The following is a 16985-nucleotide window of genomic DNA, read 5'->3' as shown; positions in this document are numbered from 1 at the left end:
CGAGAGTCTGGTTGAAGTACCCATTTGCCTAGAGCGACCTGATCGGGTGGTCAAGGTCGGATCGGGCCTAAACGAGCTAGCGCGGAGAGCTCTGGAGTCCCTTCTGGAGGAGTACGAAGAGATCTTTGCTTGGAGTGCAGACGATATGCCCGGTGTCCCTCCCAAGCTGGCAGTCCATAAGTTGCACGTGGACCCAAACGCTCGACCAGTAAAGCAAAAGAAAAGGAATTTCGCGCCTGAACGGAATGAGGTCGTCAAGGAGGAGGTCGGCAAGCTGTTGGAGGCCAAAATTGTGAAAGAGATCTACTACCCGACCTGGCTAGCCAACCCAGTGCTGGTGAAAAAGGAGGACAGGGCGTGGCGGATGTGCGTAGACTTCACCGACCTGAATAAAACCTGTCCCAAGGACTGTTACCCCCTCCCTCGCATCGATCAGCTGGTCGATTCGACTACTGGCTGCGAGATTTTCTGCTTTCTGGACGCCTTCAAAGGGTATCACCAGATAGCCCTGGACGAGGAGGATAAAGAGAAGACTGCCTTCATCACCGAGTACGGTACGTACTGCTATACCACCATGCCATTCGGATTGAAGAACGCCGGCGCGACCTATCAACGGCTGATCAACAAGTTATTCAAGAACCAGATCGACCGCAACATGGAGGTATACGTTGATGACATGCTGGTGAAAAGCCGAACTCAGGAGCAGTTCGTCAACGACCTCAGAGAGATCTTTGACGTCCTACGGAGCTCGCGCATGCGGCTGAACCCTAAGAAGTGCACTTTCGGGGTTAGGTCGGGCAAGTTCTTGGGGTACATGATATCCAAGGACGGGGTAAGAGCTAATCCCGACAAGGTAAAAGCTATCATGGACATGGCTCCTCCCCGAAACATAAAAGAGGTCCAACGGCTAGCTGGCAGGATGGCGGCCCTGAGCAGATTCTTGTCAAAATCTGCAGTTCGGGGTTCCCCCTTCTTCAGGGCCCTGCGAAGAGGTCCCCAGTTTGAGTGGACCCCCGAGTGCCAGCGAGCATTCGACGAGCTAAAAGCCCACATCGTTCGGTTGCCAGCCTTGACCTCTCCCGCACACGGAGAGATCTTATTTATCTATTTGGCAGTAGGGGAGGAGGCAATCAGTGCGGTGCTAGTTCGGGAAGAAGGCAAGGTCCAGAAGCCCGTATACTATGTCAGCCGAGCCCTGCAGGGCGCAGAGCCAAGGTACACCTCGATTGAGCGGTATGTTTTGGCATTAGTTCACGCGGCTCGGAAGCTTAGGTCGTATTTTCAAGCCCACCCCGTGGTGGTTATGACCGACCAGCCGCTCAAACAAATTCTTTCTAAGCCTGATGCGTCAGGGAGAATGGTGAGGTGGGCTGTGGAGCTGTCTGAGTACGACCTCAGCTACCAACCTCGCACGGCCATTAAGGCCCAGGCATTGGCGAATTTTATAGCCGAAGGGGTCTCCTTCGGGCAACGGGGATCACAGGTCGAACGGACCAGAGACACAGCTAAGGCCAAGCAGGTCGGAGAAGCTGTCGAGGTCGCGCAGACCTCCAGGGCCCAAGACGCAGCCGAGGCCAGTCAGGCCGGAAAAGCTGCCTAGGTCGAGCAAGCCACCAAGACTTCCGAGGCCAAGCAGACCATAGATGCAGCCGAGGCCGAGCAGGCCGAAGGACCTGCCAAGGTCGGACAGGCCACAAGGGAAGCCCAGGCCACACGGATCGGAGACGCAGCGGAGGCTGAACAGGCCAAAGAGGCTGTCGAGATTGAACAGGCCATTGGCAAAGTTGATCAGACCATTCCGACCTGGACACTGTTCGTAGATGGGTCGTCGAGCCAGGAAGGATGCGGAGCGGGACTTCTCTTGACTAGCCCCATGGGGGATGAGTTGGCCTACGCCCTGAGGTTTGATTTCAGGGCCTCCAACAACGAGTCCGAGCACGAGGCCCTGGTCACGGGGATGGTGATAGCTCGGAAGCTGGGGGCCGAATCAATAGAAGTCTACAGCGACTCGCAGCTGATAGTAAATCAGGTAGGGGGAAGTTATGAAGTCAAAGAAGAGCCATTAAGGAGGTACGTCGCAAAAGTGCATGAGCTGAGAGCTCAGTTCAAATTGTTCATGCTCAAGCAGGTCCCGCGAAGCCAGAATAAGAGGGCAGACGCACTGTCCAAGCTCGCCTCCACCTCAGTGGGCACATTGAACAAAGAGGTCTTGGTGGAGGTCGTCAGGAGTCGGGCATATGATCAGGTAGACGCGGCCGTTATTCAAGTAGTGAGCTCCTGGATGGATCCCCTTGTGCGATACCTGGCCAATGGAGAGCTCCCCTCAAGTCGGGTGGAAGCACGACGGATCCTTCTTAAATCGCGGGGATACGAGCTCTAGAATGGGGTGCTTTACAAGAAATCTTATCTGCGTCCGTGGTTGAAGTGCGTGACTCCGGAGGAAGGAGAATATATCTTGCGTGAGCTGCATGAAGGTATCTGCGGGAATCACGTCGGACCAAGAGTTTTGGCCAAAAAAGGAATGTTGTCTGGATATTACTGGCCCACTATCTTCTTTGACTCTGCCGAACTAGTAGCTCGGTGCAAGTCCTGCCAACTGCACGCTCCGATCCACCACGCCCCAACTCAGGAAATGGTGCCTCTTCAGAGCCCTTGGCCTTTCTTCCAGTGGGGGATAGACTTGCTGGGTCCGTTCCCCCGAGCTCCTAGGGGCTATGAGCACGTAGTGGTGGCTGTGGACTACTTCACCAAGTGGGTGGAGGCCGAGCCCCTTACCACCATTAGCAGCAGGTCGGTTCAGAAATTTCTCTGCAGAAACATTGTTTGTCGATTTGGTATACCTCGGGTTCTAGTCTCAGACAATGGACGACAGTTCGCGGACAATTCTCTCCAAGGTTGGTGCACGGAGCTCGGGATCCGGCAGCACTTCACCTCGGTAGGTCATCCCCAAGCCAATGGGCAGGTCGAAAACGTTAACAGGACTATCCTGCATGGTTTGAAGACGCGGATGGAGTCCGCTCGAGCTGGGTGGCTAGACGAGCTGCCCACCATATTGTGGGCCTACCGAACCACTCCCCGAACTGCCACTCAGGAGACCCCTTTCGTTCTGACCTATGGAGCGGAGGCTGTGATTCCTGCAGAGATAGGCGTGCCTTCGAGCAGGGTTCAGAACTTCATAGCTCAGGACAATGAAGACGAGCTGCGTCTTAACCTGGATTTGCTGGAAGGGAGGAGAGAAGAGGCGGCTATACGCATGGCTAAGTATAAGGGACAGGTTGCGCGACACTACAATGCTAGGGTGAGGCCCCTATCTTTCAAGCTAGGGGATCTGGTCCTGAGGAAGAACAACGTAAGTCGGCTTCAGGGCACGGGCAAGCTGGATCCAAACTGGGAGGGACCCTACATGGTGAAGGAGGCAGACCGAGCTGGATACTGCAAACTAACTCACCTCAGCGGCGAGGAGGTCCCGCGTACTTGGTACAATTCCAACCTGAGGATTTTCCGTTAAGCTCGCGCATGACAGTTCGCTTCAAGGTCAAGACTTTGGTTAATGTTAATGTATTTAGCTAATAAGTTATTTTCATCTTGGAGAATAGCTCACTTAGGTCGGCATAGGGCCGAGCTGATATGTCTTATTGTGAGAAGCTTTGCGAAATGCGATTAAGTATAAAGCAAAAGGAAGGCTTTCATTTCATTCAATAAAAACTGTACAACGAAGAGCAGAGCTCATACAAAACAAACTGCCTACTGACAGTTCGGGTTCTACCCTAAGCCCTATTCTAGTTTTCACCCTCCTCCTCCTCCTGCTCGGATTCGGGGGTGGTCACTGGCAGCTGGGGGTCGGCAACCAGGTCGGTCAGTTTCCGTCCGTGCGTATAGCCCTCCACCAGGCGGTCGAGCTGCTCCACTGCCAGGGGATTGTAGCTGGGAAAGTTTCCCAGATCTAACCCGGGCAGACCTAGCCCTTGCACTTCCTGCAGGGCCTGGGAATACCCATGCTGAAGAACGGGGGTATTCAGGATGGCCAAGTCGCCCCTGAATTCCTCGGACCTGAGGAAGGTTCGCACGCCCTCCTGGCTTCCCTCAGCCCTGGCTGCTTCCGCCTGAGCGGACAGCCCAGCTGCCTTCTGCTGTTCCTCTTTCAGTTGGGAGGTCAGCTCGGCGTTCTTCTTCAGCTCCAACTCGAAGTTTGTGTGGACTTGCGCGAGCTGCTTCTTCAGGCCTTCCGCTTCGGCCACTGCTGCTTCGTTCTGGCTGAGCAATTTCTCGTTGGCTGTCTTTGTTTCATTTAGCAGGGGAAGCAGGCTTTCGTAGCGCCTGGCCAGCTCGGACCCAACCAGGTTCACCTGCGCCGTCCCCGTGTAGAAGTAGTTGAGAAGGTCGGATGACTCCATGGCCTTGGTCAAGTTGTAGTCCCGTGGGAGGATAGCCCCGTGAGCGAGCTCCCGTGCCACCTCGGGGAACTGAGCTCGGTCATTTATGGATAGCTTCCACTGGGGGCAGAAGTGCATGGGGTGCTGGTGCGTCGTCAGTCGAGTCTGGGGGTCGAAGAGCAAGGAGCTCTGGCGTTGCCACAAGTTAGGGGGAGCTTCAGCTCGGGCTTGCTCTTCGGCTGAGTTCACGCCGTAGTGGCCGCCCTGAGCAGTCTCAGGTGTTGACCTCTCCTCCCGAGCTGGGGACGAGGGCGTTTCCACCCTAGCTCTCTTGGCAGTTGTCTTCTTTTTCTTTTTCTTCCCAGCCTCAACCGCCTTGGAGGATTGAGCAGGAGCTGGTTGAGGTATGGGAGCTGGCACCGATCTGGCTGGGATGGCCGAAGGATTCTGCGTGGCAGCGCCCGGGTTGCTGGTACCACCGATGGACAGAAGTGAGGAAAATCGCTTCACTGCACAAACAGAAGGCCAAGAGATCAGTAGCACGAAAAAAAAATGATGATAAAAGAAAATGGGCGGAAGGGCAGGATGGTTACAGGCGTCCAGCTCGTCTGTCAAGAGTGGCCTATCCTCTAAGGAGGGATCCGAGGAGCTAGCTCGGATCAACCCCGCCGCCCAGAGCTGGTTGTTGCTGAGTTCCTTCACGTCCAGCTTCGCGTCCGAGCTGAGTAGGCGGCTAAGCTCGGACACGGGGAGCGGAGACGGAAGGGGATCTGAGACTTGAGTCTCTGCCCTCCAGGTAAGGGGAGGGAAACCTAAGTTCCTCACAAAGAAGAACTGGGGCTTCCAGTCCTTGATAGAAGAAGGTGCCACCGTGAACAGCTCGCGGGTGGGGGTTTTCGCTCCACTTCGCCGGGCAAAGTAGAATCACCCAGGCACCTTCCCGCTGACCTTCATCTGGAAGAAGGCTCGGAACAGGTCAAGAGAAAAGGGGATTTCGAGTGCTCGGCAGAGGATGAAAAAGCCTATGATGGAGCGAACAGCATTGGGGATGACCTGAGTTATGCGAATGCCCCAGAAGGTAAGGATAAAGAAGAGGAAATTGGGAATGGGCAGACGGAGACCAGCCATCAGCTGGTCCCTGTAGATCGCCACGAAACCAGGAGGAGGTCGGCTGGCGACCTCCCCTGGGCGGGCAGCCCTGGGCTCGAATTGGGCCGGGATCTCATATTTTTCCGCCAGCTCGTCAACGTCTTTTTGCTCCAGGGCTGTGAGGATGGTGTCGACTTCCCCAAAGTCGCCACTCGGCCCCCCCGAGGTCCCTGCCACCGTCTGATCTGGAGCCACCTGTTCAGCAGCTTCGACCAGAGGTTGGGCAGGTTGCTCGGCGGGGTTCATTATTCTAGCAGGAGACGGGTTGGGATAAACTACGGGTTCTGGCCCAAATGAAATAGAAGGAGTAGAGCTGAGGGAATCTGAAGAGCTGCTATCTAAGAGAATGGGGCTAGCTGTTCTATGCCTATGGGCTGAACTGGTGACGTCAGAACTATCAGAACTATAAGAAGACATAAAAAGGAGAGGGGAACTTACTGGTGGAACGAGATCGGGTGGAAGGCTGATCTAGGTAATGCACGAACTGACTCTGGACTCCTAGGGCAAGGCAACCCGACGTGTTCTCGAAGGAAAAAGGATGAAGCAGCGAACTAAGGAGTGAAGGAGCGAACTGAGGAAATGAGAGAAGGAGAGTGAAAATGACGCTTGGAGGATCCTATTTATAGGCAACGACAGCGCGGGAAAGCGAAGAGGCGCGCATTTATTCGAGCAGTTTATGGGGAACCGTTCCTAACCGTCATAATTAGCCGAGGCGATGGTTGAGGTGACAGGCTCGAACTGACGCGACGGTTGCTTGCGCCCCTCTCTGACGGGGGGTCCCACAAGGAGCTGACATGACCCCCTGGAGTTCGGCCTAGATTCACGCGCACGATCGATGACTCTAGACTTGAGGAGGGGCTAGTGTAGTGGGGCCCACGTGCACGTCGGCCCGGCCCACAAGCTCGGCTAGTAGGAGGTTCTCGGCCCAGCAGGTCGGCTTGGGGGCCCAGAGGGCGCGGTCTCCCCAAGCGGGTGGGCCGCGCGGGCTGCAGATCCCAAGCACGCCTTAACTGAGTTATGGAGCCCTAGGGAGAGTTCTGCTCCCATAAGAACTCCCTATTCTACTAGGAGACTACCATCTGTGGTCCTATAAATACCACGCGTGGGAGAAACACAAGGTACGCTATTCACAGCACAAACTCTACTCTTTTACTTACGAATCTTCTTCTGACTTGACCGTCGGAGTTGCTCCAGGGGACTTAGCCCCGCAGCTCGCTCACGTGCAGGTCAAACGCTCCAGCTCGCTCCCCAGGCACCGGGCCAGGTCGGACCTTCACTTCGGCAGTCGCATCACTTACCTTTTGACAAAAAAAAAGAAAAAGAAAAAGAAAAAGTGAGAGGTGCAGCTCAGCGGCATTGTAAAAATCCACGCCTTGAGAGAGAAAGGAGAAAGGCGCGGCAGGTCAGTTGCATAACTGTAACGCTTTTAAGTAATCGCTTGTTTGAAGCAATGTACCCCACCCAGAAAAAGCGTGCTCTTCAATGTCACGACTCATTGCGTAAACTAGAACATATTGATTGAGAGGTTTTTGGAATGCATAGGTCGGTGAAATTCAACAGTCGCATGATATTCACACAAATAATCATCGATACATTCATTCCACAGGGGAGAGACATAGAATAGAGATCCATCTCAATTTGATCCACTTTTTCTTGAGTTTAAACAAGATGAAATCCCGTTTGGCTCCCGCGAATTGGCCGTTTGCCGCCGTCCTCTTCTTCTGCTCTTTAATCTCCGATCTCTCTGCTGAGGTCCAAAGGTAAGAGCAAACTTCTTCCTCTGATTAAAGATTATGGGATAAAGTTAGTATCTTTACTTTTTTTTGGTTAATTTGTTGATTTGAAAATAGTGGAAGACCAAGAGGGAAGTGGGTTGGGGATGTTTTCTGGGTTCTGGCTTAATTGGTTAAGCTATTTTCTTGAGAACTATTGAGGTAGAACTTGAGGAAAAAGAATAAAAGGGGAAGTCGGGTCTGGATTCCTTTTAGTGAAATTCTTGCTGTATTGGTTTTTTGTTTTCTGGGGTGTATGAACAGAGCAGGAGAAAGTGGAGAAGTGGGTTCAGGATATCTAAACGTTGGAAGAAGAGCTTTGATGGGTTTTAAGGAGACTCCTAATGGTGGAAATATTACCTATGAATGCTCACCTTCAGGTCCTTGTGTTCCCTGTGCCTACTCTGAAAAGGTATGCTCACACTCTCTTGCCCCCTTTTAATGTAATTTTGATCAGATATTCATGACCATTTGTTCGAGTGTTTAGAATTTGCTATTGGAATAAGTGTATAGCCGAAAATTCTTTGACAATATTGAACTGATGGAATTACTTCAAGTTCTTGAGCTGATTGACGGGAATGTGCAAGCTTTAGGACTAGTTAAGTGAGAGGTTGTTGATTGTATTCTTTCCCGGGAAGTTAATTTAGGACCTGCTGAGCAAGTACCTGTGAACTTTAAATGCTGATTTGTGTTTTGTAAGCATTTTACAATGAGAGCTTGTTTGGTGCGTCTGCTGCACCATTATTCTATGTGGCAGGCTGAGTTAAAGACAAATTAGAGTATGCATTTGCCCTTTTTAAGCACAAAAAGCATGCATGCTGAACTTAACCTCGGATGCATTCACAAGCTAGACCGTTTTGATGTAATGGTTGGTTTGCTTCAATTTCCATACGTGGAAAGCGAAGTAAAGGATATAAACTTTCATTCGTCTGATTATCGCAATATGTCATATGTCGTCTTTAAGACCAAATAATCTATTCTAAAGCTGCTGTGAATTTTTCTGATGTGCACAAGAATGAATAATATTTTGTGGAGCACTACTGTATAACTATGAGGCTTGTTACAGAAATTTGAAACAGATAAATGGTTGTTGATCTCGATAAAATCCAAAAAGCTTCAAAATTTGCTTAGATGTTTGCTGCTATCCTTATTGAACATGAAGTACCAAGTCATTCTTAGCTGAACATATGTTCATTTGATAGTATTAACCTTGAGTTGCAGTAAGTTCTAATCATCAAATGCAATAAGAAATTCAAAGATGAAATGAAAAATGGAAAAATGTTGTTTTCTGTCAGTTTCTGTTTTTTTATGCCTCTTCTACAATCTGTTAGTTGGACTTAGTTTTGAAATGGCATGTTTGCTGTAGAATGATGAAAAGTATCGCTGCAGTGAAACTGGATATCGTATCCCCTTGAAATGTGTGGATACTGGGTCTGATTCAAAGGAGGCAAATGGCAAGAAATTGCAGAAAGGTCGATCTGCTCTTGAAAGCATGAAGGTTATGCAGCCTGTCAATATGAATTCTGGAGACAAGCTTACTATAATGGCATCACAGAGACATTTACTTGATGAGTCGACCACATCAGATGATGGCAGACAAGCTTATATTACTTACAGAAGTTGTATACCTGCTGCAAATGAAGAAAAGTTGTCTGTGCTGGGTTTTGAGGTAAGTTAAATCTCAACTCACGGATTCTTTGACTCCACAATGCCTTCTAACTATTGAACTTTTGATTGATTAAGACCCCTATACGTTAAAAACGATTCTCTTTGTACTATCCTGTATTTTGGATGGTACCCTGCTAGTTTTATTGGTAGAAACAAATAAACTGCAGACTGGAAGGGTATGGAATGAGTTATACCTGACAGAAAATAGGGTGCTTAGGAATAAAATTTAATTGTAACCGAAGCTGCTACCATCATGATGCAGATTGTGACCCACAAATGAATGGTTTCTAATATATTCATAGAATAATCATCCAACCTCATTTGATGAATACGTTAATGCAAACTTCTCTCTTTTCTTTTCATTTTGCTTGCTGGCTGGTGTGGGTTGGATGTATAGGTAAGACATTCATCATCATGCATAAACAGGTGCACTTTTGCTCAGTGGCGGAGCACGGACCATGGTTGTCATTCAGGGGACTGGGTCCATAGTGAGTGTAGGCCTGGAATTATTGTGCTTCAGTCTATAATTAAAAATTGTATTTGAACCAAAAAAAAAAACAAAAAAACAAAAATTGTATTGAACAGAGAGAAAATAAACTTTAGTTAGTCAACCTTTTGATGCTAGTTGGGTAGACAGTACTGACTAGGAGTAAAGTTTGGGGACATGGGCTTGTGCGTGAAGACTAGTACCTTTGTGGTTTATCAAAAAGATGCGGATCTTCTGTATGCCAATACTTCGTGTGATTATATGCAGCTTTTTCCTTAGATGAACAACAGAATAAACAAGCTTTTAGTGCTTTTTGTCACCCTTGTTCATGTTTGTAGTCAAATCTGCTCTATGTAGGGGATTATGGTCGGTTTGCTGCTTATTAGTGGTTCAGCCATATACTTCAGAAGGAAGAGAGCCAACGCTGTGCCAGGGGGACAAGCCAGAGTACCTAATAATTCTAGGTTTTAAATTAGTGCTCCGTGGCCCTCACTGTCATTCATAAGGAGGAATTAGTTGAGGAATTTTCCCGAAAACCTGCTTCCCTCCTTTCCTGTATCACTTTTATTCGTGGTTCTTCAAATCCTTTTTGCATGTAATTTGCGCTCCAATTACCTGCTTTACCTGTAATCTGATTGCCATTTCAAGGTGGCTGCTTCCGAGTTATGCTAGCAAAAAATGTTGCCGCAGTAATTTAATATTAACTGTGTTCAAAGTTTAGGTGTAGAACGCTTGGTTTTGGAAGGGATCCCATCCGAGATGCCTTTTTAAGCATGATTTTCCCGATCCAGTGTTGGCATTGCTGTAATATTTTCTCTGAACCGAGAATACATCTTAAACTTCAATCTGTGCGCGGATATGCAAGACACTCATTCATAACCAGTACAATGTAGAAATCCCTTGTGCAGATAAAGCGAGAGACGTTCATTTATCACCTGCATGGTGAAAGCTACATCTACCCAAGATAGGAGCTCTGTAGTATCATATCAACTCAGCAGTAAAATGCTCAGCAGTTAAATGCTCCGCTACGCTGCTGAGAAACAGATGGCGCATGGCAACGCACACACCGCCGTGCTACACCAAGATTCACCGAATGCTTTTTTTAAGATTTAAATGACCGGTTCTTGGCAGAACTATTTGGGGCAAAAAAAAAAAAACTGAAGTTTCTAATCCGTCACGGAAAATTTAGCTGAAATAATTAGTCATCAAAACACGCAGCGCAGACTCAGAATAGTGCCGAGACCTGTGTCCTAAAATAAAAATTCTGACATTACATAACACAATATACCATGTCATGTTATTGCTGCTTCCTTCTATTCCGGAAAAAAATATACAAGACAAAAGACTTGGTGCCTTCCCATCAATTCTTGGGCAAGAATCCCGAGCACATAATCAAAGTCAGCAGCAGAGCAACGCCACAAAAAAAAAGAATGATGGTATCATGGTAGTAATAATCCTCAAACAGCAAAAACTCCTCTTTTTAGACACATCTACAGAGAGAATAGCAAGCGAGGACTACAAAGACCTGGCAGGAAAATAAGCTCACAAAAAATAATCTGGGGTTTTCCTTGTGGTGTCAGGTTCAATCTGACGAGGTGCTGGATCAAATTGGAGGAAATTTTGCTCCATGTTCTCCCCAATTTCGAGGATTGCAGCCATATTTCCGCACCGATAACAATAGTTTGGAGCACTAAATACAGTCACCACATTCTTCTCCTACAAAATAACAAGATTGAATAATTAGAAACTATGTAACGCACGATGCAATGAGGTCATTTCCCAGTCAACGAACCTGACACCAGTTATAGCCCTCCATGACAAGCTGATGGGCTCTTGAAATCAGACTAAGCCCATTGGTGTGGTTGAACTGAGCTGCAATATCCTGTCCAAAAGTGTAGCCAGCCCCACGAGGTGATATGCCCCATCCACACCTATCATCAGGATCAGACCATAACAGGTCGCACATTGGTCCTTCATGTGGGACCTATACAACCACAAACATATTTGCCAGCCAAATTCTCATTAGGAGTGGTAGAAAATTTTGAGCAAAATTCGAGACAAGTAAAAGAAGAGAGTTCGTCTCAAAGAAAGAGAGAGAAACCAAAGGTAGATTTGGGAACATTCAAAAACAGAAGGGGATCGAAAATCCTTACATAAAGCCAAAGGAACCACTTGTCATATATATAGAGAAAAGGTCATCAGCTAAAGTACGTGAAATTGAAGCTAAGAGTAATGTACCTCCTGTATGCGGTCCAAGGCTCGAATATTATCTAGCGTATCAAGTGATGGTGAAAGCCCTCCATGCAAACAGAAGATCTACAATAGAGTAATATTGCTATTGGAAGTGGTAATGAGATTAACTAAGCACACATATTCACATACTACTGCTCAAACCTGACTCTCAATAAGTGCTGTCAGGGGGAGGTAATCAAAAAGATCAGTAAAATACTTCCAGACATTGGCATTTCCATACTTCCTCAAGCATTCATCATAAAAACCATACCTGACATTAGGAACAAACAATTTGTTAATACTGAAGCAGGCCTGAAATGAATCAGTATGGTCCCTTGCTTCTAATTAAGCAAAAGAAAGGTTCATTTGTCGCATCCACAACAATAAAAAGGTCATAAGAGGAGGCTCACAAAGCTTGACTGAACAATATGACAATCGAATAGATGGAATTTCAGAGATCATCACTACTTAGGGAAAATAAAAATTGCTGGCCCTATATGACACTTGCTGAAGAAAAGACCAGGCAAGATGCATAGGCTAGAAATAACTCAACCAGGCTAAAGCAAGACACCGGGATAAACATCCTGATATATGGGACTTAAACTTTATGATTCATCTTCCATTTACATTCTCTCGCACAAACCCCACCCTTACATGAGTTTAAATTATTTGCAGGAATGATTCTAACTTTTCGCACAACAATGATTATGGTAGACGGCTGTTTGGATTCAAGAGTTTTTCAAAAATTAGATTTTCAAGTGCTAATAAAATTTTTAAAAAGTACTCTAAAAGGTACTCTAAAAAGTAGTCTAAATTTTTTTTAATGTTTAAAAAATATCCCAAAATATATTCTAAAAACTCTTTTACTCTTAAATATCCCAAAATATTTTCTAAAAATATCCCAAAATATACTATAAAAACTCTGCTACAGTAAAATTTTTCAAAAACACCCCCAAAACAGCTAATCCAAACGGATCCTGTAGAAAAAACTTTCGGACAAATTGAAGGGAGGATAAAAAAAATCTTTTGAAAGGAAATGAAATTCAGGAAAAACATATCACATGTCCCCCAAGGTTGACCATCAATGATACTTTTCACCTATAACCAACTCTCAACAGCATAATCCCAAACTAGTATGGACAGAAAAAAACTAAAAACTTATGCCTTAAAAGATCAGTTGGCATTGCAAAAAGAACCACAACATTACAGAAGTTAATTTGACAAAATGCAACAAACAGAAACCTTGTTGGTTCCATCCTTTCTAGCTTTATTCCTTCCCTAACCCTTCTTTCATACCACCTTATGCCTGTTTCATTCACCAGTTAACCACATAAGTATGTATTCAAGTATGCGAGCTGGAATATGCACCTACTGCTGCCAAGCAGAAAGACAAATAATATAGACTTACAGATAATGGAAATAAATACCAGAATGCTTCTTCTGTTGTGAAGCACAGAAGAATGGAGAAAAGTGCAGAGCCATGTCCAGGTGAGAACTAAAGACATATCCACTAAAGTATGTGGCGACTCCCATACTAAATTGTCCAAGTCTTTTAAATTAAACTTTATTATACAACCTTTATGATACAGAATTCCCAAATCATGTATTTCCCATGAAACAACAAGAATCCACATATTTAACCACAGAATTTGTACTCTTAGCAACAATGTGCTCATCCGAGCGTACAAAAGCCTTACACTTGAGTAATTTGCCGACTTTCATGATTTCCTCTAAGAATTGTGATTCTATCTCTATAACGAACTTTCAGAGCAACTAAGAGTGTGACAGTCTCCACTGAGTAGTACCCACGGTCTGCATTAAATGGAATTGTCATCAACAGGATATTGAAGTTTGATATCAAGGAAATATTGAATGTCAAGGAACAAGCTCTATAAGCACCAACTTCAAGCTCATAAAAGATACTCATCCAATTAGAAAGGCATCAATGGTGGAAAACATGTCTAGAGCATGGTTATCAAGCCATAAAATTTCTAAGATGGAAAGAGATATATTATACAGGAAAACATGAATATCATCTCTACTAATGCAGATACGAACTAAAAATAGAAGGTATTCAATGACAAGAAGCAGATAAGACCAATTAACCATCTGTTTAGAAGGCTCAAAATTACAACGGCAAAATAGAAGTAATGACTAGTAGCAGCCAGAAAAGTTCCCATCATGACAGGAGCGCGACACCTCAAAACCAGAGATAAATTATCTTTCATGTTTCTTCCATCTATTTGGCAATAATCTAATAACACTAAGCAGTTTCCCCATCTTTTCAATGTTTGAAGAAAATCAACATTAAATTGCAGAACTATCAGGATGTTTAAATGCTAACAAATACTTCTGAGCATTACGTACAACTGGTAATCCATATTCCCAAAATCTGCAGAATTCATTTAAGCACCATAATAAATCTTGAATTCACCTATGGTAATTAAGTATCCATTTTCTTCAAACTAACAATGCTTCCACTTTCCAAATACTCCCAAAGACTGATTACTACTAAACAAAAAGGAAAAGGAACACCACTGATTACCATTCACTACTGAAATTAGACTGGTTAACAGATGGAATTGGAAATAATATGCAAATAGTTTACAGCAATAACATATAATAAATGAATAGCCAACAAACAGAACAGCATGAAGCTTAAGGTTCTTTACATATGCAAATCATCCCACAATAGCCAACATAGCCAACTTCCAAGGAATTACAAATATGAGAAGCATTGGCAACATGAATAGAAAAGTTTAACAATCTAATCAACAATGCCTCAACATGTAATTGCAGTTAGTCAGCAAATAGACTGTCTGTGAACAAATCTCATATGCATCGAACTCAAAGCAAGCCTTTGCTTTATGACACTAAAGCTCAATCATGCTTCTATCAGGTGAAGCAAGTAAAAGTCCAGTAGATTACAGTGACTAATGACATTCCCAGCAACTCTTCTAACAAACTCTCCAAATCAATTAGCAGCTCAGATCAAACATGTTAAAGCGCAAATCCGTTTACTAACACAGCAACTTCACCTTTCTTCACAAGTCATCAAACTTTCAAGTCGTGGATCCAATAATTCTTCTTCACCTACATTTCTTTAAGTTGCTTGCTGGTGATGTCAAATCCAAATTAACCCATAACAATCCACTCATTGCTGCCTATTACAAGTCAAATACCAAAAAATACTTGGCAGCTGAGCAGTGCAACTACATGCCACCATGTCAAGCCCCTTTTTTCGCCAAAACTTCCAGAGGAAATTGAAAACGTCAGCCAAATAGTCTCTTCATTTATTTGGTTCCTTTGTTCAGACCTTGTATATCGTGCAATACAATTCCAATAAGCAGTAATCAACCACTACAAACAACTGACATGAATAATGCCACTCGAACAAGGGATACAAATTTCCATAAATGCGAAGCAAAATCCATAGTCAAAGAAATTTATTTTCAAAACCTAGAAAAGTTATTTTGGAATGAACCCCTCATAATGGCTTCAGCTCCTTATACCACAGAAATTCCTTCGTAGAGCAAATCATAGATCTACCTAAACTGAAATATTCAATAATTTATAAACACCCATCCAAAACAATATAGACATCTTTGAATATGCCACTTCTTTTAAAAGCAAACACATCCCTTGATCACATATAAAGCAAACATATAAAAAAAAACCCATAAAAACCAAGAAAACTAATAGATAATCATAGATCACCAACTATTCGACCTTTATATGTACAGTGAAATCAAAGAAATCCCTAACTTTAATAAATTTCCTAAACCGGAAATGAATTGCTTACCAACGTAATCGCCCATGAATAGGTAATTTGTGTCGGGAGCATTTCCTCCTATCCGGAAAAGTTCGATGAGATCGTAGAACTGGCCGTGAATATCGCCGCAGACCGTCACCGGACATTTTACCGGCTGCACATTCCATTCTTCCACTAGAATCGCCCTCGCCTGATCGCAGAGCGTCTTCACCTCCGCCTCAGTCAGCGGCTTGCACTCCATCAATTGCTCTATCTGCCTGTCCAGATCCGCATGCGACGGCATTTTTCCCCACTCTTTTTTCCTTTCTTTTCCCTTTGTTTTCTCCGATCTAGGTTTTCTTTGTCGATCGACGCGAATTACAATTAGCTAAACGATGGTATAGGCCACCAAATAAACAAAAGAAATTACCGATTAATTGTCGACCAGAATTCACTTACAAATTCGATTGGCAGAGGAAATGACCAAAAAAAAAAAAAACTAGGGCTCCAATTTCTCAATTTTCCAAATCATTTTCTGTTTTCTGAAATTTCTCTCCCGAAAATGCAGAGAGAAAATTCTTCCAATATATTGGCCTAGGATTATATATATGTGTGTATCTATATTTTATTAGAACATATATTTTTAAATCTATCGAGCTGTATGTATCTTTGTGTATTATCTGTATATGTGATGATGGTGTGGGAGAAGAGAGAGAGAGAGAGAGAGAGAGAAGAAATGGTGGAATGTGAAATGAAACTCTAATGAGCCCAAATGAAATGCAAATGTAAATGAAATTTGACAATTTTGCTAAAACAGTCCTTCGCATTTTGATTTAACCTGCATTCAGTCCTTTAAAGTCCAAATCAAGCAAATTTTTGGTAGTAAATCACTTTTTTGCCCCATTATTTCTAACACCATATTATAACTTTTCTATATACAAATAATTTGGAATGAAAAATGTCTAACATACTACTTCCCTTTTGAAATAAAATTAAATATATTATATACAATCTTTTTATTTAATAAAATGGCCAAACACAGCCCCAAAAAACACAAATGATTCTTTGCACATAATTCCTATTTTAAAACAAAGCAGCCGTAATTTCAGTTTTATAACAAGAATCAAAGACTTGGCATTTGGGTGTTTAAAAGATGACCAAACATCAGTATCAACTATCAAATCTAACCAAGTGTATTTGTCACCAACCAAAAAAAAAAATTAAGGTTCAATCTGTCTCGTTTCAAGCAACAGGTAGCAAAATAGGTTTTTACAGAATATGAGGGAGCATTGTAGTATTTTTGAAGTTTCCAGCATGAATTTGCATGTTATTTGTTAATAAATTAATAATGTTTTTGCTTTGTTGTGGCGTCAAAATTGTTTAACGAAATTTCTCGCTCCGGTGGCTCCGCCGGGTCAAAATAAAATGCTGGGGACACGTGTCACTGAAGCTGCGTTCTAAGACTACGAGCGTACGCGTGAGGCGCAAGATAGTGAAATGTGATTAATTGGGCCAGAATGAATTATGAATCCATTTTGATTTTAGGCGCCTGG

General features: G+C 44.5%; 2 protein-coding genes across 2 annotated transcripts; one reads left to right on the top strand and one right to left on the bottom strand.

Annotated features, from left to right (window-relative positions):
* Positions 1-7043: 7043 nt before the first annotated feature.
* Positions 7044-10142, top strand: LOC113716975 (uncharacterized). Its single transcript, XM_027241552.2, has 4 exons — positions 7044-7282; positions 7559-7706; positions 8661-8963; positions 9807-10142. Exons 1-4 carry the CDS (start codon positions 7191-7193, stop codon positions 9918-9920), a joined length of 657 nt encoding a protein of 218 aa, XP_027097353.2. The 5' UTR covers positions 7044-7190; the 3' UTR covers positions 9921-10142.
* Positions 10143-10700: 558 nt separating this feature from the next.
* Positions 10701-16093, bottom strand: LOC140021697 (serine/threonine-protein phosphatase PP2A-2 catalytic subunit). The gene is made up of 7 exons (XM_072072991.1): positions 15892-16093; positions 15484-15791; positions 13379-13493; positions 11844-11952; positions 11688-11765; positions 11242-11433; positions 10701-11165 (listed from the first exon to the last, which is right to left on the bottom strand). The coding sequence occupies exons 2-7, from the start codon at positions 15734-15736 to the stop codon at positions 10992-10994; spliced, it is 921 nt and encodes a 306-aa protein (XP_071929092.1). The 5' UTR covers positions 15737-15791; positions 15892-16093; the 3' UTR covers positions 10701-10991.
* Between the last annotated feature and the right edge of the window lie 892 nt (positions 16094-16985).

Source organism: Coffea arabica, chromosome 11e (assembly GCF_036785885.1).
Source record: "Coffea arabica cultivar ET-39 chromosome 11e, Coffea Arabica ET-39 HiFi, whole genome shotgun sequence".
Lineage (NCBI taxonomy): Eukaryota > Viridiplantae > Streptophyta > Magnoliopsida > Gentianales > Rubiaceae > Coffea > Coffea arabica.
This window is presented reverse-complemented; position numbering and strand designations above follow the sequence as displayed.